General features: G+C 44.6%; 1 protein-coding gene across 1 annotated transcript; it reads left to right on the top strand.

The window, feature by feature from the left end:
• Positions 1–12,777: 12,777 nt before the first annotated feature.
• On the top strand, positions 12,778–13,869 carry LOC125553910 (uncharacterized). The gene has a single exon (XM_048717559.2). The coding sequence runs from the start codon at positions 13,143–13,145 to the stop codon at positions 13,644–13,646; it is 504 nt and encodes a 167-aa protein (XP_048573516.1). The 5' UTR covers positions 12,778–13,142; the 3' UTR covers positions 13,647–13,869.
• Positions 13,870–27,408: the final 13,539 nt, after the last annotated feature.

Here is a 27,408-nt window from a genome sequence, read left to right as displayed (position 1 = left end):
GTTGGTGAAGATGGGCCGCGCTGGGCCCCCCTTTGAGCCACGTCGCAGGCCACAGGCAGGCAAGTCTGGGGACCCCCGTTCCCAGAACGCCGACAAAACATGATCCGAATTGACTAGGCCGTGTCCGATCATCACGTGAGACAGACTAGTCATCAACGGTGAACATCTCATGTTGATCGTATCTTCTATACGACTCATGTTCGACCTTTCGGTCTTCCGTGTTCCGAGGCCATGTCTGTACATGCTAGGCTCGTCAAGTCAACCTAAGTGTTTCGCATGTGTCCCGAGGCCATGTCTGTACATGCTAGGCTCGTCAACACCCGTTGTATTCGAACGTTAGAATCTATCACACCCGATCATCACGTGGTGCTTCGAAACAACGAACCTTCGCAACGGTGCACAGTTAGGGGGAACACTTCTCTTGAAATTTTAGTGAGGGATCATCTTATTTAAGCTACCGTCATTCTAAGCAAATAAGATGTAAAACATGATAAACATCACATGCAATCAAATAGTGACATGATATGGCCAATATCATTTTGCTCCTTTTGATCTCCATCTTCGGGGCTCCATGATCATCGTTGTCACCGGCATGACACCATGATCTCCATCATCATGATCTCCATCATTGTGTCTTCTTGAAGTTGTCTCGTCATCTATTACTTCTACTACTATGGCTAAAGCTTTAGCAATAAAGTAAAGTAATTACATGATGTTTATGTTGACACACAAGTCATAAATAAATTAAGACAACTCCTATGGCTCCTGCCGGTTGTCATACTCATCGACATGCAAGTCGTGATTCCTATTACAAGAACATGATCAATCTCATACATCACATATGTCATTCATCACATCCTTTTGGCCATATCACATCACAAGGCATATGCTGCAAAAACAAGTTAGGCGTCCTCTAATTGTTGTTGCAAGTTGTTTTTACATGGCTGCTATGGGTTTCTAGCAAGAACATTTCTTACCTACGCGAAAACCACAACGTGATATGCCAATTTCTATTTACCCTTCATAAGGACCCTTTTCATCGAATTCGATCCGACTAAAGTGGGAGAGACAGACACCCGCTAGCCACCTTATGCAACTAATGCATGTCAGTCGGTGGAACCAGTCTCACGTAAGAGTACGTGTAAGGTCGGTTTGGGCCGCTTCATCCCACGATGCCGCCGAATCAAGATAAGACTAGTAACGGCAAGTAAATTGACAATATCGACGCCCACAACTGCTTTGTGTTCTACTCGTGCATAGAAACTACGCATAGACCTAGCTCATGATGCCACTGTTGGGGATCGTAGCAGAAATTTAAAATTTTCTGCGCATCACCAAGATCAATCTATGGAGTAATCTAGCAACGAGGGGAAGGAGAGTGCATCTACATACTCTTGTAGATCGCTAAGCGGAAGCGTTCAAGTGAACGGGGTTGATGGAGTCGTACTCGTCGTGATCCAAATCACCGATGATCCTAGCGCCGAACGGACGGCACCTCCGCGTTCAACACACGTACAGAATGGAGACGTCTCCCACGCCTTGATCTAGCAAGGAGGAGGGAGAGGTTGAGGAAGAGAGTCCAACAGCAGCACGACGGCGTGGTGGTGATGGAGTGGAAGTTCTCCGGCAGGGCTTCGCCAAGCTCATGCGGAGGAGGAGAGGTATTGGAGGGGAGGGGTTGCGCCAGGTTCAAGCGTTGTGGCCGCCCTCCCACCCCTCCACTATTTATAGGTGGGGAGAGAGGGGGCCGGCCCCCTTTAGATCCCATCTAGGGTTGGGGGCGGCGGCCAAGGGGGGGAGTTTTGGGGAATGTTGCAGAAAACAAAAAAAAATTCCTACATTTTCACCAAGATCCATCTATGAGTTCATCTAGCAACGAGTGATCGGATGTATCTACATACCTTTGTAGATCGCGAGCGGAAGCATTCAAAGAACAGGGATGAGGGAGTCGTACTCGTCGTGATCCAAATCACCGGAGATCCTAGCGCCGAACGGACGGCACCTCCGCGTTCAAAACACGTACGGTCAGCGTGACATCTCCTCCTTCTTGATCCAGCAAGGGGGAAGGAGAGGTTGATGAAGATCCAGCAGCACGACGGCGTGGTGGTGGATGCAGCAGTCACCGCAGCAGGGCTTCGCCGAGCTTCTGCGAGAGGGAGAGGTGTAGCAGGGGAGAGGGAGGCGCCAATGCTTGAGGTGTTGCTGCCCTCCCTCCCCCCCTCCTTTATATAGGCCCCCTAGGGGGTGCGCCGGCCCTAGGAGATGGGATCTCCTAGGGGGGGCGGCGGCTAAGGGGGTGGAGTAGCCCCCAAGGCAAGTGGAGGCGCCCCCTCCCCTAGGGTTCCCAACCCTAGGCGCATGGGGGCCCAAGGGGGGGGGCGCACCAGCCCACTATGGGCTGGTTCCCTCCCCACTTCAGCCCATGGGGCCCTCCGGGATGGGTGGCCCCGCCCAGTGGACCCCCGGGACCCTTCCGGTGGTCCCGGTACAATACCGTTGACCCTCGAAACTCTCCCGATGGCCGAAACTGCACTTCCTATATATAATTCTTCACCTCCGGACCATTCCGGAACTCCTCGTGACGTCCGGGATCTCATCCGAGACTCCAAACAACTTTCAGGTTACTGCATACTCATATCTCTACAACCCTAGCGTCACCGAACCTTAAGTGTGTAGACCCTACGGGTTCGGGAGACATGTAGACATGACCGAGACGACTCTCCGGTCAATAACCAACAGCGGGATATGGATACCCATGTTGGCTCCCACATGCTCCTCGATGATCTCATCGGATGAACCACGATGTCGAGGATTCAAGCAACCCCGTATACAATTCCCTTTGTCAATCGGTACATTACTTGCCCGAGATTCGATCGTCGGTATCCCAATACCTCGTTCAATCTCGTTACCGGCAAGTCACTTTACTCGTACCGTAATGCATGATCCCGTGACCAGACACTTGGTCACTTTGAGCTCATTATGATGATGCATTACCGAGTGGGCCCAGAGATACCTCTCCATCATATGGAGTGACAAATCCCAGTCTTGATCCGTGTCAACCCAACAGACACTTTCGGAGATACCCGTAGTATACCTTTATAGTCACCCAGTTACGTTGTGACGTTTGGTACACCCAAAGCACTCCTACGGTATCCGGGAGTTACACGATATCATGGTCTAAGGAAAAGATACTTGACATTGGAAAAACTCTAGCAAACGAACTATACGATCTTGTGCTATGTTTAGGATTGGGTCTTGTCCATCACATCATTCTCCTAATGATGTGATCTCGTCATCAATGACATCCAATGTCCATAGTCAGGAAACCATGACTATCTGTTGATCAACGAGTTAGTTAACTAGAGGCTTATTAGGGACATGTTGGTGTCTATGTATTCACACATGTATTACGATTTCCGGATAACACAATTATAGCATGAATAAAAGGCAATCATCATGAACAAGGAAATATAATAATAATCCTTTTATTATTGCCTCTAGGGCATATTTCCAACAGGGAGGAGTGCCTCCCAAGTCAAGTGGAGGCCCTACCCCTTAGGGTTTCCCCTCTCCCATGCGCATGGGCCTTGGGGGGGCTGGTGCCCTTGGCCCATTAAGGTTAGGGCGCCCCCTACAGCCCATGCTGCTGTATTGGACGTGGTGGAACATTTTTCGGACCTCCGGACCCCTCCGGAATCCTCCGGAAGCTTCCCGGTACAATACCGGAAAAACCAAACTTTTCCCGGAACCCGAACAACAACTTTCCATATATAAATCTTTACCTCCGGACCATTCCGGAACTCCTCGTGACATCCGAGATCTCATCCGGGACTCCGAACAACATTCGGTAATCACATACAAGTCTTCCTAATAACCCTAGCATCATCGAACCTTAAGTGTGTAGACCCTACGGGTTCGGGAACCATGCAGACATGACTGAGACAACTCTCCGGCCAATAACCAACAGCGGGATCTGGATACCCATGTTGGCTCCCACATGTTCCACGATGATCTCATCGGATGAACCACGATGTCGAGGATTCAATCAATCTCGTATTCAATTCCCTTTGTCCAGCGGTATTGTACTTGCCCGAGATTCGATCGTCGGTATCCCGATACCTTGTTCAATCTCGTTACCGGCAAGTCTCTTTACTCGTTCCGTAACACATCATCCCGTGATCAACTCCTTGGTCACACTGTGCACATTATGGTGATGTCCTACCGAGTGGGCCCAGAGATACTTCTCCATTTACACGGAGTGACAAATCCCAGTCTCGATTCGTGCCAACCCAACAGACACTTTCGGAGATACCTGTAGTGTACCTTTATAGCCACCCAGTTACGTTGTGACGTTTGGCACACCCAAAGCACTCCTACGGTATCCGGGAGTTGCACAATCTCATGGTCTAAGGAAATGATACTTGACATTAGAAAAGCTTTAGCATACGAACTACACGATCTTTGTGCTAGGCTTAGGATTGGGTCTTGTCCATCACATCATTCTCCTAATGATGTGATCCCGTTATCAACGACATCCAATGTCCATGGTTAGGAAACCGTAACCATCTATTGATCAACGAGCTAGTCAACTAGAGGCTTACTAGGGACATGGTGTTGTCTATGTATCCACACATGTATCTGAGTTTCCTATCGATACAATTCTAGCATGGATAATAAACGATTATCATGAACAATGAAATATGATATAATAACAACTAATTTATTATTGCCTCTAGGGCATATTTCCAACAGTGCCTCCCGAGCCTTGGTTCCAATATGGCGTGTGAACCCCTTGGGCTCAAGGGTGGCGCGCTCTGTTGGCGTCAGGCAAGTTGCCCCGGCAAGGATCTTGCCAAGGTTGCGGAAGCCACCCCGGCAAGAGTCTTGCCGGGGGAGTCGACCTCGCCCTCTTGCTCTCTTTGCGTCTCTAGTCTTGGCGTTGCTCTGGTCGTCTTGTGCTCCGTCATCCCTCCTCTGCCCTGCTTAGTGTGGCCGTGGGCGCAACTATGACTGCCCGTGCACAAGTAAAGGGGTGCAAAAGGAGAGTCCCTACTTTTGTACACCGACATCAAGGGGCCCTAAAAATATGACAAACCATGCCATTCAGCCGCACCGGTCTAAAAGTGAGCAGACATGGCAAAACAGGTTATGCGGACAGCCGCAACAATCAAAGCCCGACGACGCTCAAAAAATGGACACACGTCCCAAAACACGCCTTTGTGTCAAAGGAGCGCAAGGGAGAGAGGCCGTGGTACAACCCCACACCCATCTCAGCAGAACAAAGGTAAATGAAAGCCAACACTCACATTACATCTGTATCAATCACCATTCAAAAATTTCTATGTTCGAGTTTATCAATGACCACAGTACAACATAGCCTGACCATCATGGGATGCCCAACTCGGGAGAGTGAGCCTACCGGCACGGGCAAGGGAGCCTACCCGGCACGGGGCGGCGCGTCCAAGGAGGGTGTGATAGCTACTCTCAAAAGGGACTGCGTCCAAGCTTAAGGGCCCTTTCCGCTGTATTTGGTCTTAATTGGCTCTTTGTATGACGAATCGAACTGCATAATTTTCAACATCTTGGCATATATGAGTTTTTTGTTTCGCGTTTGTGTGACGAATTGAACTGCATAATTTTCAACATCTCGGCATATATGAGTTTTTTGTTTTGCAAGCGTATATGAGGTTAAGAATGTTGCCGCCGTCCATCAAAATTCTTCCGTAAACGTCATATACATTTGCATAGTCATATGATTAGAACATTAGCTTGCCTCACCCAAAAGCAAAACAAATGGCACTCAAACATGAACACGGCCATAATCATTAAACTAATATATAACCAGGCGCATGACCACACTACTATCTAAGCACAACAATTTGGAGTTCATAGACGAAATAAGGCATATTATAAATCCTTAAACATGGCAAGCGTTAGGTCATGCTAGCCGCATCCGACAACCACCTCAACGCCAAAAAGGTTGAAGATGATCACCCTGAAGCTAACTTTAGTCATGGCCTTGAAGGTGAGCAAGTACCTGACCTGCACATGAGATATGGTGAAGCCATCCCACCCTTCATCAACAATGAGCTACCCATTGACATCTAAGAGATTAACCTTCCAGTCATAGCCAGTGTGGTTTATAGGATGATCTCCTCTGGAGTAGTACCCATGTGATCTCGAAAAGCTATACTGGCAAAGATAGGGTAGTTGTTTCATTGGGTGTTGCTGCTCTCTTGTGGTATATCCGAAATCCAAGAACAAATCATGTTTTCAAAGTGTTGTACCTAGAGATCCTACTGACATTATTTTTCTTGTTTGTTCCCTGCTAGACTCTTGGAAAAATCTGCAGAAAGAGGCGTACAAAACATGCTCCATGTCTAGAAGAATTGCCTTAGTGACTCACGATGTCTTGAGAGGTGGGCATGGCTTGGCGCCACATATAAGGAGAATTTTGTGAAGCCAGTTCTTGTTATGCTTGCTGGCCTCAAAGCATTTCATGTTAATTTGGTCTCCTGTCCTTCAAATTGTCGATACTTTGTAGTTGTTGCATAGTCGCTTCTCCTGATAGTTAGTGTGGTTGGACATAGTTTCTTTTGCTTAGTTGGTTATAATTGGTCAGATTTGAAGCATCCTTGGGTGGTTATATATCAATGATGTAATGGTTGCTTAGTTGCCTCCTATAAGAAAGACTCCATTTTCGTAATGAAATCGGGGTTGTGTGGCCCCTTTTATCAAAAAAGATGCCAGATTAACCGTAGTATGATGGCAGATTGAGAGAACTGCCCAACAGGCTTGAGCTCAAGGAGTTGTACTTGAACGGTCGACGCTACACGTGATCGAATGAGAGGTGGAGCCCCACACTAGAGAAAATCGACCACATTTTCATCTCTAACTCGTGGGAAGATATTTATCCACGCAACCCTCTAACGGTGTTGGGTTCGGCAATACTGGACCACTGCCCCCTTCTCGTGGATCTAGATGCGGATTTTCAGCTGGGCCGACATTTCAAATTCGAGAGTTTCTAGCCCAAAGCAGAGGGCTTCCTTGATACAGAACAGGAGGCCTGGCAGTAGGTGGCATCAGAGGGGAACCCGTTCATGGTTTTGGACAACAAATTACATGCAGCGGCAAAGGATTTACAAAGGTGGAACATCTGACTTCAACTTTCCTTAGCGCTGGAGGTGATTGGGCGACTGGACATGGCAACGGATTCCAGGCAGCTGTTGGACCAGGAATATGGGCTGCGTAAACTGTTAAAGAAGAAGTTGGGATTGTGCTCACTGGATCGGTCCATTGCAAGACAGGGGTTGAGGCTTTTGCAGCTTAGGAAAGGGGATGCAAACACGACCTTCTTCCAGACACATGACAGGCATGGGCAGTAGAAGAATGTGATCACATCACTACAACATGATGTTGCAGTGCACGGGGTAGCAGAACATCGCAGAGGTGGTGGATGATTACTATGCAGATTTGTTTGGGTCGGTGGAGCCTAGGGTGGCCTCGGTTAATCTGGACATGCTTGATCTTATTTTCGAGGATCTTATGCACCCGGAGGAGCCATTCACCGCAGAAGAGGTGGAGAAGGCCATTAAATCAATGTCGTTTGACAAGGCACCGATCCCCAACGGACTCACTGGTATATCCTATGTGACTTGTTGGCAGATCATCATAGTTGACTTCATGCGGGCACCCGAGTAGTTTCATAGAGGGGACATGAGGGGCTTGGCGGCGATAATGTGCTGGTGTCACTCCTCCCTAAGATGGTGGGGGCGGTGGATATCAAATGCTATAGACCGGTTAGCCTGATAAGTGGGTCGATAATTGTTTTGACAAGATCCTGGCCAGGAGACTTGTAGTGGATCTCTCGAGACCGGTGGGACACCATAAAAGTGTGTTCATGCATGGCCGCTAGCTCCATGACAACTTTGTGCCGGTGCAGTGCACGGCAAGGCAACTATAGGCTATGAAGAGCCTGGCGGTACTACTTAAATTCGGCATCACCAAAGCTTTTGACACCATCCAATGGCCTTTCCTACTTGAGGTGTTGCGGAGATTGGGTTTCAGATCCAAGTGGATTGCTTGGATATGTGGATTATTGGCCACCTCCTCTACGAGAATCATGGTAAAAGGTCTGCCATGAACACCAATTTTGGTGTGCCAGGGGTTCAGGAAAGGGGACCCACTATCCCCAATGCTCTTCATCCTATGCATGGAACCCCTCTGAGCCCTCTTCCAGTACATTATAGAGAAAGGGATACTAGCACCGCTTCCTAGATAGGGGCTACGACAACAGATCTCTATGTTTGCTGATGATGTGGTGGTATTCTTCAAACCAAATGACCTGGAGGCACACACTTGTGATGCAATCTTGCAGCTCTTCGATCAGGCGTCAGGTTTCGTGGTAAACATGAACAAGAGCATGGCGTTGCCAATCCGTTGCTCACAGGATGAGATGCTGATGGTCATAGCTACTTTGTGATGCCCCATAGTCCTGTTTCCGTGCAAATATGTCGGGTTACCGTTGACACTCAGGAAGCAAACAACAACACAACTGCAAAGTCTGGTGGACCGGGTGAGTGACGCTTTACCACTTTGGAAGGTGGCAATGCTTCTGAAGAGTGGTCGGTTACTTCTCATTCAATTGGTATTATGCGCAATCCCTGTGCACTCTGTGCTGGCTTTGGATTTGCCAGCGAAGACTCTCTCGGCATTGGCCAAGATTTGCCATGGATTTCTCTACTGTGGGAAAAAGGAGGCCAGGGAAGGAAATTGTTCTGTAGCCTAGGAGGTGGTGTGTAGACCAAAGTGGGCCAGGGAGCTTGGGATCCCCAACATGTAGTGGCTTAACAAATCGTTGCAAGACTGATGGTCATGGTTACAGAGATATGACAAAGACAGGCCATGGGCGGAGTTCCAGATCAGGGTACCGGCGGAGGCTCTTGCCTTGGTTCGGGCGGCAGCAAGCACGACGGCGGGCAATGACAAGTCCACGTTGTTTTGGGATGACAGGTGATTAAACGGCTCTCGGATATGTGACTAGCTCCGATGGTGTGTGAAAGGATCCTGCCTAGGATCAAGAAACCAAAGCTTGTCTCGGAGGCACTCAACAACAACAGTTGGGCAAGCAATATTGGTTCCGACCTCACAGCCGAGGCGTTGCTTCAATCCCTTTAGTTTTGGCCGCAGGTCACGGAGAGCATGGAAGATATTGTCAAGTGGAGCTGGGAGAAGAATGGCCGGTTCTCGGCTCGTTTGACATATGTGACTAGATTCATGGGCCTCGAGGTGTCTCTGACGGTGGGATTCATGTGGAACTCGCGGGCACCCATTCAGTGCCGCTTCTTTGCCTGGCTTGTTTTCAAGAATCGGTGCTGGACCTCGGAATGTTTGGCTCGTCGGGGACTGCCCCATCAGGATACATGCCACTGTGCAATCAACAGGAGAAGACCATCCAGCACCTGCTAATCTACTGCATGTTCGCGAGGCAAATATGGCATTGGTTGGGGAGGATCACTGGTAGGCCGGCATTTGAGACGCTCAATGATGAGGAGTTGAGTGTGTGGTGCATCAGGTAGGATTCGACCGCTACAGATCGGAACTCAACAAGGGCTAAATGCCTCCTGACTATGTGGCTCCTTTGGAAGCATCGGAATGGCGTAGTGTTCAATGGCACGACAGCGCCACGCTCCCACTTGATGCAGCGGATAAAGGACGAAGGAAGGCTATGGGCAAAATCCAGGCTGTTGAAGAGGAATACAGTATGATTAGAGATGGAGGTAGGATTGTGGGACGTCGAGGTGTAGTTGGTTCACAAGTTTAGCAGCAGTGTCGGAAAATTCCGCATGTAATTAAAATTTGTACATATGAACTTGGGGAGTCTTCCCTCTTCTTCTTTAAAGAATGATACGCACACTAGTGCGTATTCGAGAAAGAAAAAAGATGCCAGATGGTAAGATGGTTGAACGATGATTTGGCACCAAGGTGAGTGCATCGAAATCAACTCTCCTTTCACGCAACCAACTAAAGTGGACGGAAACTGGAAAATATGAGCTTGCAAAACAACTTTGATACTGCTCGCAACTAGAAAGGGAGTTGGGTGGGTCATGAGGAAAATCCACTATGCTTTCTCTTGAAAGAAGAACCAAAAAACAATAATAGCATGTTCGGAATCCTCCCAATCCGAAATTTCCGGATCCCTCCCTCGTCGCGCCCGCAAGGTGACGGGGAGGGCGATCTCAGATCCCGCCGCCGGTTTCCTCTCCTCCCTCCTCCTTCCTCGCCGCCGCCACGGGGCGCAGCCGGGCAAAGCTCGTCCGGGCCGGCGGCGGCGAGGCCTTGGCGTCCTCACGCATGTGGGGGCTGCACGGGCAGGCCTCTCCATAGTCAGGCACGACGTTGGTGTTGGGCGCTGCGGCGTGGCGGCGCTCAGGTCTGACGGCTCTGCCTTGCGGCGGTGCCGGCGGCCCGGGGGACTGCTGCGCGACGGGCAGCACGACGGCGGATTGTGCCTTGGCACGACGGCCAGCTCTGGTCAATTGGCGACGCGAGCTGCGGCAGCAAGGGCCGGTGGCTGCTGCTCTGCCTCCCGGCGGTGGTGGCTATCGGCGGCGGTGGATCTCTGGCCGTGGGTGGGCCCTCGGGCGCGGCAGCGGGTTGGAGCAGCGGGGAGGATGCATCCCTCATGGCCCTAGTGACCTTCGTGCAAAGTCATCGTTCCACTTGCGATCGGTCCTCTTTGATTTCGCCATCGGCGAGCTCCGGACTTCTCCTTCGAAGGAAAACAAGGACTAGCGTATATGACGCTCTTTGGACATCTTGATTGGATTGGGCCAGTCGAGTACACCCGCAACATCAGCATAACTAGCTTTACCGGGGTATCGCGAAGCTTCGTTTTTTGTTGACACCTCAGGACATGTCTGCACCAAGATTTCTAAGGGATCAACACATGCGGGGAATGCCATGGCGTGATTGGAGGAACTGCAAGTGACGGAGGCTGGGTCTTGAATGCGATGAAGACTTTGCTTCACATGCAGTTGTCCAGACTTGGTTGTGGGATATGTTCCCGTCCAAACCAGGCACGAGTTCCTGTGAGTTTGGTGGTACGAGACTTCTAGTAGTGGACTCCGCAAGTGGGGGCGGCGGCATTGGAGGACTTCTTTGTTGGTGGTGCTCCTTTGAGTACTGAGTCGTGGTTTTCAGGTGAAAACCCAAGGTATGGCCTTTATTGGTTGTGCCTGGCAGCGACCTTGTTGAAAGCATTGTTTTGGGAACGCGGTCTTTCTGGAGGATGAAAACCTACGATCTTTGATCGGGCAACGACAACACTTGTGCATTGTTTCCTTCTAGGAGGCGTTGCTTTTGGAGAACCTTCTTTCTAATCCGGGTGTTGTCTTTGGTGGTGGTTAGAGTGTTGCTATTGCGGATGATCGATTACCGTGGCAAGGTCTTTTTTTTGGCTATGTGCATCCTGGATGTTTTTAGACATCTTGTAAGTGCAAAGGATGGGTGTAATTGATATCTACTTGATATTAATATATTCCACTTTTCAAATAAAATAAAATAATAATAGCATGTTCATACGTACTGAGCATCGAAAGGTTCACTTAGTTTAGCTAGCTCTGCCTGGCACTAGCACACAAGCAGAAAGGCTACCAGGCGCCAAAGGGCACGACGCGGCATCGACATGTGTACATACATAAGCAAAAGCACCTGGCGCCTCCTAACTGATCGTTTAGTCAAGTAGTACAACAAAAGCGACAAAGCCCAGCAGGATCTTGGACTGCAGATGCATATATGTTCTCTCCTCTAGCCGCACTAGTTTATTCCCTTCTCTTCGGGCAGAAGCAAACCCAACTATACTAGTTACCAGCCTAGCTACCAACGAAAACGACATGTACTATTGCTTGCTTGCATCGATCGCCCTTGGCTGGGGTAAAAAACTAGAGCTGGGGGCATCGTTGTTAATGTTATCTCGTGACGCCAGCGACCAGGACGTCTGAATATGGCCATGGAATGTGGTTTTCCCCCGGCCGGGAACACTAGGAGAGCTGGCTGTGTGTCTTTGCATCTTTGCCGTCGAATATTCAGACCTCCTCTCCTCCCTACCTAGTAGTATGTGCTGTAGATGCATTGGTTGATCTGACGAATCGCTTATTTCTTGAGAAGAGTGTTGTGGTAACCGATGAATTCAAGCATAAACTGTCTGCAACGGCTTTAGTTTGATATTGGCTTTGCGCTGCTTCCCAGATGCTCGTGTGAATTTTCGTTGGCATACCATACCTCCATTGGCCAAGTCGCCGATGGAGACATCTCGGTGCAAAAAGAAAAAGAAAACTGAAATTGTGCGCCGTGTCAACATGCTGTACTACTCCCTGATGCACCATAAAGAAGTAAATACAGAGGTGCCCTTTTGGTCAGACAATCGACACCTCGAATGAACCAAGTATTTTAACGATCCCCCGCAAAATAAAATATAGAGATCATTTAGAAAAATGATCACAGGGGGGATACTGTAAGTAGAACCTTCATATTCGTCCGGTCATCGAAGTTTCGTACGTACTTCGTTGGCACCATTGGAAAATTCAATGCATGCATGCTGCGGCACTGACAGCTCCGCCAATGAGGCAAGCCCAACATCGCAACAACAAAAGCGACGTCTCCATACATTTTTACGAGTTGGTTGGTACGCACACAGCACTAGCGAATTTGGCCGGCGGCCTACGTATGCGCACCGGCGAAGGGGCTCCCCTCCATCGCGACCATATATACACCATCGTTCCCAGAAGAAACATCAACCAGGCCATTCGCACCCCTCGAGCTCCGGCGGAAGTGCTGCCCGCGCCGTCCATGTCGACGCCGCCGCAGCCGCCTCCTAGCCTCATCCACATCTGCTGCCTGCACTCGCTCTCCATCGTCCTCCTCCACTTCCTCTACGTGATCTCCTGATCCGCCCCCCTCTCCCCATCCAAAGTATAGTAGTGGTAGTAGTGTGTTTCCTTCTACGTTCTCGTTTCCGTACCTTCTTCTTCCTCCGGCTTGCAAGTAAGTACTACGTTCTCCACCGCTCCTGGTACACTGGTACACTTCTAGGAGCGGGAATTACGTACTCTGGTGTGTTTCTGCGTGATACTCTACAACAAATGGAGATGATTCCGCCGGCTGCGGCGTCGTCGGCGCCACCACGCCATGGCGGCGCGGTCACCGAGGAGGAGCGGCAGCGCAAACGGAAGACCTCAAACCGCCTCTCAGCGCAGAGGTCTCGCATAAAGAGGCAGCAGCGCGAGGAGAATCTGGTCGTGCGCGCGGCCCAGCTCGAGATCGACAACAACGCCATGCGTGTCACCACCGCCCTCGTGCAGCAGCAATGCAGCCTGGTCGAGCAGCAGAACCGTGTGCTCTTCGCAGACGCTCGTTGCCTCTACAGCCTTCTCCAGCAGCAAAACTCCCAGCTCCGCATGCTCGGTCAGATCACCGGCGTTCCGATGGACGTGCAGGAAATCCCCGTCCACCTCACGCAGCTGTACGGCGGCCTGCAGACGCCACCGGCGCCGCCCCTGCCCTTGCCGCCGGAGATTCAGATGATGTTCCAGCCGGAGCAGCTCGATGATATCATGGACGATGCAGGGAGTCTCCCGTGGCTCTGACTCGGGAGCGTATTATCATATTGTGTGTACTGTGATGCGTGTTCGTGTGGTGCTAGTAGTGTGATGACGTGAGCTATGGCGTTGGTGTGACTGTTGACTTGCACTACTTTTGTTTTGGAACTACGTGAGTTTCTTGTGTGAACTTGTACGTGTAGTACGTACACAAGAGTGTGATGTGTTGCTCTATAGTACAATATTTGAATAAATAAGTCAAGTTTGTGAAGTTGTGTTGTTGCACCTGGAATATAACTGAGATGTGTATCTAGCAGATCTCGCAAAATATCTATCTATGGAAAGCCAGTGAGATATCATTTCTTAATCGCCTTCGCTAGTGCATCATTCTTCAGTAGTTAGTACCTGGATCTTTTGAAGGCTCGGTCAAATTTTGCCATCGTCCAATAGCAGATCAACTGACACTCCTTTTGATAATAATTTTTTTTTTAAAATACCGACACTCCTCTTTGTTCAGATTCACAAACACCACTGCATTCTCAAAAATACCGATTGTTTGTTGCACACAAACGAACAAATTAACGCCCGGTGGTCGCTGCCATCTGATACGGCTGATACGGACGCCGACGCAACCGATGCTGAGTTGCTGATCGCGAAGTGCTTCTACACCTTAAACAAAGCAGCGACACTCGAGCGTGACTAGACGTCGATGCGTGGATGCGTGAGCGTGATGCGGACCGGCAGACTTCGCGTCTCCTGGCTTGTCGTCACCGCGGGCACCGCGACGCCGGGCAGACGGCATGCATCGCTATTCACGGACCAGCCGGGAGGCTTTAATTTGCCTCCGTCGACTTCACCATGCACGACGGCGATGGTGGTTTGTTTGTCACCTGGTTTCATCCACTCCATCTGCCGAGCTTTCAGTAAAGAGATTTTTTTTTGGAGTACTACACAAAATAATGGGTTGTATATAGTTGATCCAACGGTTAGTACGGTCCGCTCGGAATTTGGCCAAGTGTGGATTGGTAATTTCCTATATCGGATAGTATTTTTCATGTTTTATTCATAATGATGTACACAAACAATCCCCAAAAAAGTAAAATACACAGAATCCCACAATAGCGACGTGATTAGCAGAAAACTACCACTTAATGAAACATTGCACTATGCACCGTATGAAAAAATGGCTGTGGCAAAAAACAGTGAACCGTTTTTTGAACAGAATTTGACGTGCCAAAGCACGCGTGCACCAGCGCGGCGCCTAACGGCTGCCTGACCAGCGCGGTCGGAACATGCTTCCCTACAGGGAAACAGGGCTAGCCGCCAGCTCACTCAACTCACTCTCTCGACCAGCTCACTCACTCAAGCTCGTGCCCCTCTCCACCTCTCTCGCCTCTGTGCCGTCATCGATGTGCTCAATGTGACGCCTCAATAATCATGCTATAGTAACCTCATGTTAATGACGCTGTGTCATCGCCTTTTTCTAAGCCAAGTTACCACTTGATGAAAATTCAAAGCCATTTCAAATTTAATTTGAAGTCAAAATTAATATGTATTCAAACAGTAAAACTAAAATGTTCGCATTATTCCATAAATTCCCCTGATCATTTGTCATGTTGAACCCAACATCATTAGAAATACTTAAATGCCCTTAACCCATTTAAAATAGTGCCAACGGCATTAAATTGTGTCATTTCAATTTAAATAAATATTTGAACAATTCAAAATAAATTGGCACTTGCTGTGCTAGCTCCAATCACTGCCTAGTATTTATGTACTAAATTTTAAGTTCAACAAAAATCATTTGCTAGTGATAAAAATGCAACACAGGGAAAGAAGTACAAAACAGAAAATGGAAAAGAAAAAATCTAAAAGACCTAATGTGCTACTGTGCTACTTGGCTAAATTCTTAAAACTACCACTCATTGCACTATGCACTAGTGAAATCTACAGCCCCCGAGTCTATTTTCTATCATATTGTTTTCAGGTCTATTATTTCAAAATCCCAAAAATAACTTGCTGCACTTTTTATTTATTAATTTATTTATTTTGTGTTTTAGTTAGTTCTATTTATCAAATCTCATACAATTTAATCTATCTCAATACCAAGGAGGGATTGATAACCCTTCTTACGTGTTGGGTTGCAAGTATTTGCTGTTTGTGTGCATGTGTTGTTTACATAGTGTTGCTTGGTTCTCCTACTGAATTGATAACCTTGGTTTCATAACTGAGGGACATACTTACAATTGTTGTGCTGCATCATCCCCTCCTCTTCGGGGAATCACCAACACATATACAAGCAATCAGTCTGCTGGACGGTGATGGAGTTGGATGAGATTTATCATGCAATCGAGTCAATTTGTTAGGGATTGGTCACCAGTATCCAATATGTTCTGAGATTGATGTTGCTATGACTTTGTTATGCTTAATGTTTGTCACTAGGGCCCGAGTTGTTGGGGAACATAGCATGCAATTTCAAAAAAAATTCTACAATCACACAAGATATATCTAGGAGATGCATAGCAACGAGAGGGGGAGAGTGTGTCCACGTACCCTCGTAAACCGAAAGCGGAAGCGTTAACTTAACGCGGTTGATGTAGTCGAACGTCTTCGCGATCCAACCGATCAATTCCAAATGTATGGCACCTTCGAGTTCAGCACACGTTCAGCTCGATGACGTCCCTCAAACTCTTGATCCAGAAAAGTGTCGAGGGAGAGTTTCGTCCGCACGACGGCGTGGTGACGGTGATGGTGATGTGATCCATGCAAGGCTTCGCCTAAGCACTACGACAATATGACCGGAGGAGTAAACTGTGGAGGAGGGCACTGCACACGGCTAAGAGAACATATTTATAATCACCCAGTTACATTGTGACATTTGATAGCACACATGGTGTTCCTCCGGTATTCGGGAGTTGCATAGTGTCATAGTCAAAGGAATATGTATAAGTCATGAAGAAAACAATAGCAATAAAACTTAACGATCATTATGCTAAGCTAACGGGTGGGTCTTGTCCAACACATCATTCTCCTAATGATGTGATACCGTTCATCAAATAACAACACATGTATATGGTTAGGAAACTTAACCATCTTTGATTAACGAGCTAGTCAAGTAGAGGCATACTAGGGACACTTTGTATTGTCTATGTATTCACACATGTATCAAGTTTCCGGTTTAATACAATTCTAGCATGAATAATAAACATTTATCATGATATAAGGAAATATAAATAACAACTTTATTATTGCCTCCAGGGCATATTTCCTTCAGTCTCCTACTTGCACTAGAGTCAATAATCTAGATTACATTGTAATCATTCTAACATCCATGGAGTCTTGGTGCTAATCATGTTTCGCTCGTGGAAGAGGCTTAGTCAACGGGTCTGCAACATTCAGATCTGTATGTAATTTGCAAATCTCTATATCTCCCACTTTGACTTGATCATGGATGGAGTTGAATGGTCTCTTGATGTGTTTGGTTCTCTTGTGAAATCTGGATTCCTTCGCTAAGGCAATTGCTCCAGTATTGTCACAAAGATTTTCATTGGACCCGATGCACTAGGTATAACACCTAGATTGGATATGAACTCCTTCATCCAGACTCCTTCATTGGCTGCTTCCGAAGCAGCTATGTACTCCGTTTCACACGTAGATCCCGCCACGACGCTCTGCTTGGAAATGCACCAACTGACAGCTCCACCATCAATATAAATACGTATCCGGTTGACTTAGAGTCATCCGGATCAGTGTCAAAGCTAGCAACGACGTAACCATTTACGACAAGCTCGTTGTCACCTCCATAAACAAGAAACATATCCTTAGTCCTTTTCAGGTATTTCAGGATGTTCTTGACCACTGCCCAGTGATCCACCACTCCTGGATTACTTTGGTACCTCCCTGCTAAACTTATAGCAAGGCACACATCAGGTCTAGTAAACAACATTGCATACATGATAGAACCTATGGCTGAGGTATAGGGAATGACTTTCATTTTCTCTCTATCTTCTGCAATGGTCGGGCATTGAGTCTGACTCAACTTCACACCTTGTAACACGGTTAAGAACCCTTTCTTTGACTGATCCATTTTGAAATTCTTCAAAACTTTATCAAGGTTTGTGCTTTGTGGAAGTCCAATTAAGCGTCTTGATCTATCTCTATAGATCTTGATGCCCAATATATAAGGAGCTTCACCGAGGTCTTTCATTGAAAAATTCTTATTCAAATATCCTTTTATGCTATCCAGAAATTATATATCATTTCCAATCAACAATATGTCATCTACATATAATATTAGAAACGCTACAGAGCTCCCACTCACTTTCTTGTAAATACAGGCTTCGCTAAAAGTCTGTATAAAACCATATGCTTTGATCACACTATCAAGCATATATTCCAACTCCGAGAGGCTTGCACCAGTCCATAAATGGATTGCTAGAGCTCGCACACTTTGTTAGCACATTTAGGATCGACAAAACCTTCTGGTTGCATCATATACAAATCTTCTTTAAGAAATCCATTAAGGAATGCAGTTTTAACATCCATTTGCCAAATTTCATAATCATAAAATGCGGCAATTGCTAATATGGTTCAGACAGACTTAAGCATCGCTACGGGTGAGAAGGTCTCATCGTAGTCAACTCCTTGAACTTGTCAAAAACCTTTCGCAACAAGTCGAGCTTTGTAGACAATAACATTACCATCAGCGTCAGTCTTCTTCTTGAAGATCAATTTATTCTCTATGGCTTGCCGATCATAGGAAAAGTCAACCAAAGTCCATACTTTGTTTTCATACATGGATCCCATCTCGGATTTCATGGCCTCAAGCCATTTCGTGGAATCTGGGCTCATCATCGCTTCCTCATAGTTCCTAGGTTCGTCATGGTCTAGTAACATGACTTCCAGAACAGGATTACCGTACCACTCCAGTGCAGAACGTACTCTGGTTGACCTACGAGGTTCGGTAGTAACTTGATCTGAAGTTTCATGATCATCATCATTAACTTCCTCACTAATTGGTGTAGGCATCACTGGAACTGATTTCCGTGATGAACTACTTTCCAATTCGAGAGAAGGTATAACTACCTCATCAAGTTCTACTTTCCTCTTGATACGTCTCCAACGTATCTATAATTTTTGATTGTTCCATGCTATTATATTATATGTTTTGGATGTTAATGGGCTTTAGTTTACACTTTTATATTATTTTTGGGACTAACCTACTAACCCAAGGCCCAGGGCAAATTGCTGTTTTTTTCCTATTTCAGTGTTTCGCAGAAAAGGAATATCAAACGGAATCCAACCGGAATGAAACCTTCGGGAGAGTTATTTTCGGAACAAACGTGATCCATAGGACTTGGAGTGACGTCAAGAAACAAACAAGGAGTCCACGAGGTAGGGGGGAGCACCTACCCCCTGGGCGCGCACTCCCCCCTCGTGGGCCCCTCGTGGCTCGACCGACCTACTTCTTCCTCCTACATATACTCATATACCCTGAAAACAACCAGGAGCACCACGAAACCCTATTTCCACCGCCGCAACCTTCTGTACCCAAGAGATCCCATCTTGGGGCCTTTTTTTGAAGCTCCGCTAGAGGGGGAATCGATCACGGAGGGCCTCTACATCAACTCCATGGCCTCTCCGGTGATGTGTGAGTAGTTTTCTTCAGACCTTCGGGTCCATAGTTATTAGCTAGATGGCTTCTTCTCTCTCTTTGGATCTCAATACAAAGTTCCCCGCGATCTTCTTGGAGATCTATTTGATGTAACTCTTTTTGCAGTGTGTTTGTCAAGATCCGATGAATTGTGGGTTTATGATCAAGTCTATCTATGAACAATATTTGATTCTTCTCTGAAATCTTTTATGTATGGTTGGTTATCTTTGCAAGTCTCTTCGAATTATCAGTTTGGTTTGGCCTACTAGATTGATCTTTCTTGCAATGGGAGAAGTGCTTAGCTTTGGGTTCAATCTTGCGGTGCTCGATCCCAGTGACAGAAAGGGAAACGACACGTATTGTATTGTTGCCAATGAGGATAAAAGGATGGGGTTTACATAATATTGCTTGAGTTTATCCCTCTACATCATGTCATCTTACCTAATGCATTACTCTGTTCTTATGAACTTAATACTCTAGATGCATGCTGGATAGCAGTCGATGTGTGGAGTAATAGTAGTAGATGCAGGCAGGAGTCGGTCTACTTTTCACGGATGTGATGCCTATATACATGATCATGCCTAGATATTCTCATAATTATTCGCTTTTCTATCAATTGCTCGACAGTAATTTGTTCACCCACCGTAATACTTATGCTATCTTGAGAGAAACCACTAGTGAAACCTATGGCCCCCGGGTCTATCTTTTATCATATAAGTTTCCAATCTATTTTATTTTGCAATCTTTACTTTCAATCTTTATCATAAAAATACCAAAAATATTATCTTATCATCTCTATCAGATCTCACTCTCGTAAGTGACCGCGAAGGGCTTGACAACCCCTTTATCGCGTTGGTTGCGAGGTTCTTATTTGTTTGTGTAGGTACGAGGGACTTGCGTGTGGCCTCCTACTGGATTGATACCTTAGTTCTCAAAAACTGAGGGAAATACTTACGCTACTTTGCTGCATCACCCTTTCCTCTTCAAGGGAAAACCAACGCATTGCTCAAGAGGTAGCAAGAAGGATTTCTGGTGCCATTGCCGGGGAGTCTACGCACAAGTCAAGACATACCAAGTACCCATCACAAACTCTTATCCCTCGCGTTACATTATTTGCCATTTGCCTCTCGTTTTCGTCTCCCTCACTTCACTCTTGTCGTTTTATTCGCCCTTTTTTCATTCCCCTTCTCTTTTCTAGTTTGTCTCTTTTTGCTAGTTTCTTGTTTGCTTGTGTGTTGGATCGCTTGCTTGTCACGATGGCTCAAGATTATACTAAATTGTGTGATTTTTTCAATACCAACAATAATGATTTTATTAGCACTCCGATTTCTCCTCTTACCGATGCTGAGTCTTGTGAAATTAATGCTGCTTTGCTAAATCTTGTCATGAAAGATCCATTTTCCGGCCTTCCTAGTGAAGATGCCGCTACCCATCTAAACAACTTTGTTGATTTGTGTGATATGCAAAAGAAGAAATACGTGGATAATGATATTGTTAAACTGAAGCTATTCCCGTTTTCCCTTAGAGGTCGTGCTAAAACTTGGTTTTCGTCTTTGCCTAAAAAATAGTATCGATTCATGTAATAAGTGCAAAGATGCTTTTATCTCTAAGTATATTCCTCCCGCTAAGATCATCACTCTTAGAAACGATATTATGAATTTTAAGCAACTTGATCATGAACATGTTGCACAAGCTTGAGAGAGGATGAAATTAATGATACGTAATTACCCTACACATGGTTTGAATCTTTGGATGATTATACAAAATTTTTATGCCGGATTGAACTTTGCTTCTATAAATCTTTTAGATTCGGCAGGGGGAGGCACTTTTTGGGAAATCACTTTAGGAGAAGCTACTAAACTCCTAGATAATATTATGGTTAATTATTCTCAATGGCATACTGAAAGATCTACTAATAAAAAGGTGCATGCTATAGAAGAAATCAATGTTTTGAGTGGAAAGATGGATGAGCTTATGAAATTGTTTGCTAATAAGAGTGTTTCTTCTGATCCTAATGATATGTCTTTGTCTACTTTGATTGAGAATAATAATGAATCTATGGATGTGAATTTTGTTGGTAGGAACAATTTTGGTAATAACGCATTTAGAGGTAACTTTAATCCTAGGCCATTTCCTAGTAATTCCTCTAATAATTATGGTAATTCCTACATAAATTCTTACGGAAATTATAATAAGATGCCCTCTGATTTTTAATCTAATATTAAATAATTTATTAGTTCTCAAAAGAGTTTCAATGCTTTGATTGAAGAAAAATTGTCTAAGATTGATGAGTTGGCTAGGAACGTGGATAGAATTTCTCTTGATGTTGATTCTTTGAAACTTAGATCTATTCCACCTAATCATGATATCAATGAGTCTCTCAAATCTATGAGAATTTCCATTGATGAGTGCAAAGAAAGAACCGCTAGGATGCGTGCTAAAAAAGATTGCTTTGTGAAAGCGTGTTCTTCTAGTTTCCATGATAATAATGATGAAGATCTAAAAGTTATTGATGTGTCCCCTATTAAATCTTTGTTTTGCAATATGAATCTTGATAATGATGGGACTGGAGATGAGTCAACTTTAGTTAGAAGGCGTCCCAATGATTCGGAGTTTTTAGATCTTGATGCAAAAATTGATAAAAGTGGGATGGGAGAGGTCAAAACTTTAAATAGCAATGAACCCACTATCTTGGATTTCAAGGAATTTAATTATGATAATTGTTCTTTAATAGATTTTATTTCCTTGTTGCAATCCGTGCTAAATTCTCCGCATGCTTATAGTCAAAATAAAACTTTTACTAAACATATCGTTGGTGCTTTAATGCAATCTTATGAAGAAAAGCTTGAATTGGAAGTTTCTATCCCTAGAAAACTTCATGATGAGTGGGAACCTACTATTAAAATTAAAATTAAATATCATGAATTCTATGCTTTATGTGACTTGGGTGCTAGTGTTTCCACGATTCCTAAAACTTTGTGTGATTTGCTAGGTTTCCGTGAATTTGATGATTGTTCTTTAAACTTGCATCTTGAGGATTCCACCATTAAGAAACCTATGGGAAGAGTTAATGATGTTCTTATCATTGCAAATAGGAATTATGTGCCCGTAGATTTCATTGTTCTTGATATTAATTGCAATCCTTCATGTTCTATTATTCTTGGTAGACCTTTCCTTAGAACGATTGGTGCAATTGTTGACATGAAAGAAGGGAATATTATATTCCAATTTCCGTTAAGGAAGGGCATGGAACACTTTCCTAGAAATAAAATTAAATTAACTTATGAATCTATTATGAGGGCCACTTATGGATTGCATACCAAAGATGACAATACCTAGATCTATCCTTGCTTTTATGCCTAGCTAGGGACGTTAAACGATAGCGCTTGTTGGGAGGCAACCCAATTTTATTTTTGTTTATTGATTTTTGATTCTGTTTAGTAATAAATAATTCATCTAGCCTCTTTTTAGATGTGGTTTTATGCTTTTAATTAGTGTTTGTGCCAAGTAGAACCTTTGGGAAGACTTGGGGAAAGTCTTTGCGATCTTGCTGTAAAAAACAGAAACTTTAGAGCTCACGAGATATGCTGCCATTTTTTACTGGGAGTAATATTTAGTTAATTCTTTTTGAAGATGATTAATAGATAAATTCCTCACTTACAGAAATTTATTTTAGAATTTTTGGGGTTCCAGAAGTATTCGAAACCTACATATTACTACAGACTGTTCTGTTTTTGACAGATTCTGTTTTTCGTGTGTTGTTTGCTTATTTTGATGAATCTATGGCTAGTGTTTGAGTGTATGAACCATAGAAAAGTTGGAATACAGTAGATTTAACACCAATATAAATAAATAATGAGTTCATTACAGTACCTTAAGTGGTGCTTTGTTTTCTTTTACTAACGGAGCTCATGAGATTTTCTGCTTAAGTTTTGTGTTGTGAAGTTTCAAGTTTTGGGTAAAGATTTGATGGATTATGGAACAAGGAGTGGAAAGAGCCTAAGCTTGGGGATGCCCAAGGAACGCCAAGGTAAAATCCAAGGAAAACCAAAAGCCTAAGCTTGGGGATGCCCCGGAAGGCATCCCCTCTTTCATCTTCGTCCATCGGTAACTTCACTTGGAGCTATATTTTTATTCACCACAGGGTATGTGTTTTGCTTGGAGCGTCTTGTATGATTTGAGTCTTTGATTTTTAGTTTACCACAATAATCCTTGCTGTACACACCTTTCGGGAGAGCCACACATGAATCGGAATTTATTAGAATACTCTATGTGCTTCACTTATATCTTTTGAGCTAGATAATTTTGCTCTAGTGCTTCGCTTATATCTTTTAGAGCACGGCAGTGGTTTTATTTTATAGAAATTATTGATCTCTCATGCTTCACTTATATTATTTTGAGATTCCTTTAAAACAGCATGGTAATTTTCTTTGGTTGTGAATTTAGTCCTAATATGATAGGCATCCAAGATCGGTATAATAAAAACTATCATAAAAAGTGCATTGAATACTATGAGAAGTTTGATACTTGATGATTGTTTTGAGATATGGAGATGCTGATATTAGAGTATGCTAGTTGAGTAGTTTTGAATTTTATAAATACTTGTTCTAAAGTTTGTGATTCCTGTAGCATGCACGTATGGTGAACCGTTATGTGATGAAGTCGGAGCATGATTTATTTATTGATTGTCTTCCTTATGAGTGGCGGTCGGGGACGAGCGATGGTCTTTTCCTACCAATGTATCCCCCTAGGATCATGCGTGTAGTACTTTGTTTCGATAACTAATAAATTTTTTCAATAAGTATATGAGTTCTTTATGACTAATGTTGAGTCCATGGATTATACGCACTCTCATCCTTCCACCATTGCTAGCCTCTCTAGTACCGCGCAACTTTCGCCGGTACCATAAACCCACCATATACCTTCCTCAAAACAGCCATCATACCTACCTATTTCGCCGGTACCATAAACCCACCATAAACCCACCATATACTTTCGCCGGTACCACAAACCCACCATATAAGTTTCCACCGTTCCATTTATTATGACACACATCATCATTGTCATATTGCCTTGCATGATCATGTAGTTGACATCGTATTTGTGGCAAAGCCACCATGCCTAATTTTTCATACATGTCACTCCTGATTCATCGCAATCCCGGTACACTGCCGGAGGCATTCACATAGAGTCATATTTTGTTCTAAGTATCGAGTTGTAATTCTTGAGTTGTAAGTAAATAAAGTGTGATGATCATCATTATTAGAGCATTGTCCCAAGTGAGGAAAGGATGATGGAGACTATGATTCCCCCACAAGTCGGGATGAGACTCCGGACGAAAAAAAGAGGCCATAAAAAAGAAGGCCCAAATAAAAAATGAGAGAAAAAGAGAGAAGGGACAATGTTACTATCCTTTTTCCACACTTGTGCTTCAAAGTAGCACCATGATCTTCATGATAGAGAGTCTCATATGTTATCACTTTCATATACTAGTGGGAATTTTACATTATAGAACTTGGCTTGTATATTCCAATGATGGGCTTCCTCAAATGCGCCAGGTCTTCGTGAGCGAGCAAGTTGGATGCACACCCACTTAGTTTCTTTTTGAGCTTTCATACACTTATAGCTCTAGTGCATCCGTTGCATGGCAATCCCTATTCACTCACATTGATATCTATTGATGGGCATCTCATAGCCCATTGATACGCCTAGTTGGTGTGAGACTATCTTCTCCTTTTTTTTCTTCTCCACAACCACCATTCCATTCCACATATAGTGCTATGTCCATGGCTCACGCTCATGTATTGCGTGAAGATTGAAAAAGTTTGAGAACATCAAAAGTATGAAACAATTGCTTGGCTTGTCATCGGGGTTGTGCATGATTTAAACACTTTGTGTGGTGAAGATAGAGCAAAGCCGGACTATATGATTTTGTAGGGATAACTTTCTTTGGCCATGTTATTTTGAGAAGACATAATTGCTTAGTTAGTATGCTTGAAGCATTATTATTTTTATGTCAACATTAAACTTTTGTCTTGAACCTTTCGGATCTGAATATTCATGCCACAATAAAGAGAATTACATTGAGAATTATGCTAGGTAGCATTCCACATCAAAAATTCTATTTTCATCATTTACCTACTCGAGGACGAGCATGAATTAAGCTCGGGGATGCTTGATACATCTCCAACGTATCTAGAATTTTTGGTTGTTCCATGCTATTATATTATCTGTTTTGGATGTTAATGGGCTTTATTTTACACTTTTATATTATTTTTGGGACTAACCTACTAACCCAAGGCCCAGTGCAAATTGTTGTTTTTTTTCTATTACAGTGTTTCGCAGAAAAGGAATATCAAACGGAATCCAAACGGAATGAAACCTTCGGGAGAGTTATTTTTGGAACAAACGTGATCCAAAGGACTTGGAGTGGACGTCAAGAAACAAACGAGGAGTTCACGAGGCAAGGGCACGCCTTCCCCATCGTGGGCCCATCGTGGCTCAACCAACATACTTCTTCCTCCTATATATACTCATATACCCTAAAAACAACCAAGAGCACCACGAAACCCTATTTCCACCACCACAACCTTCTGTACCCAAGAGATCCCATCTTGGGGCCTTTTACGGAGCTCCACCAGAGGGGGCATCGATCACGGAGGGCCTCTACATCAACTCCATAGCCTCTCCGGTGATGTGTGAGTAGTTTACTTCAGACCTTCGGGTCCATAGTTATTAGCTAGATGGCTTCTTCTCTCTCTTTGGATCTCAATACAAAGTTATCCTCGATCTTCTTGGAGATCTACTTGATGTAACTCTTTTTGCGGTGTGTTTGTCGAGATCCGATGAATTGTGGGTTTATGATCAAGTCTATCTATGAACAATATTTGATTCTTTTATGAAATCTTTTATGTATGATTGGTTATCTTTGCAAGTCTCTTCGAATTATCAGTTTGGTTTGGCCTACTAGATTGATATTTCTTGAAATGGGAGAAGTGCTTAGCTTTGGGTCCAATCTTGCGGTGCTCGCTTCCAGTGACAGAAAGGGAAACGACACGTATTGTATTGTTGCCATCGAGGATAAAAAGATGGGGTTTACATCATATTGCCTGAGTTTATCCCTCTACATCATGTCATCGTACCTAATGCATTACTCTGTTCTTTTGAACTTAATACTCTAGATGCATGCTGGATAGCGGTTGATGTGTGGAGTAATAGTAGTAGATGCAGGCAGGAGTCGGTCTACTTGTCATGGACGTGATGCCTATATACATGATCATGCCTAGATATTCTCATAATTATTCACTTTTCTATCAATTGTTCGACAGTAATTTGTTCACCCACCGTAATACTTATGCTATCTTGAGAGAAGCCACTAGTGAAACCTATGGCCCCCGGGTCTATCTTCTATCATATAAGTTTCCAATCTATTTTATTTTGCAATCTTTACTTTCAATCTTTATCATAAAAATACCAAAAATATTATCTTATCATCTCTATCAGATCTCACTCTCGTAAGTGACCATGAAGGGCTTGACAACCCCTTTATCGCGTTGGTTGCGAGGTTCTTATTTGTTTGTGTAGGTACGAGGGACTTGTGTGTGGCCTCCTACTGGATTGATACCTTGGTTCTCAAAAACTGAGGGAAAGACTTACGCTACTTTGCTGCATCACCCTTTCCTCTTCAAGGGAAAACCAATGCAGTGCTCAAGAGGTAGCACTTCCCATTCACTTCTTTCGAGAGAAACTCCTTCTCTAGAAAGGATCCATTCTTAGCAACAAATATATTGCCTTCAGATCTGTGATAGAAGATGTACCCAACAGTTTCTTTTGGGTATCCTATGAAGACGCACTTCTCCGATTTAGGTTCGAGCTTCTCAGGCTGAAGCTTTTTCACATAAGCATTGCAACGCTTATATTTACGAAACGAGAGCTTATGTTTCTTGCCAAACCACAGTTCATACGGTGTCGTCTCAACAGATTTAGACGGTGCCATATTTAATGTGAATGCAGTTGTCTCTAATGCATAACCCCAAAACTATAGGTGTAAATCGGTAAGAGACATCATAGATCGCCCCATATCTAATAAAGTAAGGTTACAGCGTTCGGACACACCATTACGTTGTGGTGTTCCAGCTGGCGTGAGTTGCGAAACTA

The sequence above is a fragment of the Triticum urartu genome, chromosome 4A (assembly GCF_056163025.1).
Source record: "Triticum urartu cultivar PI428250 chromosome 4A, HENAU_Tu73, whole genome shotgun sequence".
Taxonomy (NCBI): Eukaryota; Viridiplantae; Streptophyta; class Magnoliopsida; order Poales; family Poaceae; genus Triticum; species Triticum urartu.
This window is presented reverse-complemented; position numbering and strand designations above follow the sequence as displayed.

Coding starts and splice junctions, on each gene's coding strand:
- LOC125553910 (XM_048717559.2), top strand. CDS start 13,143: ATGGAGATGATTCCGCCGGCTGCGGCGTCGTCGGCGCCACCACGCCAT.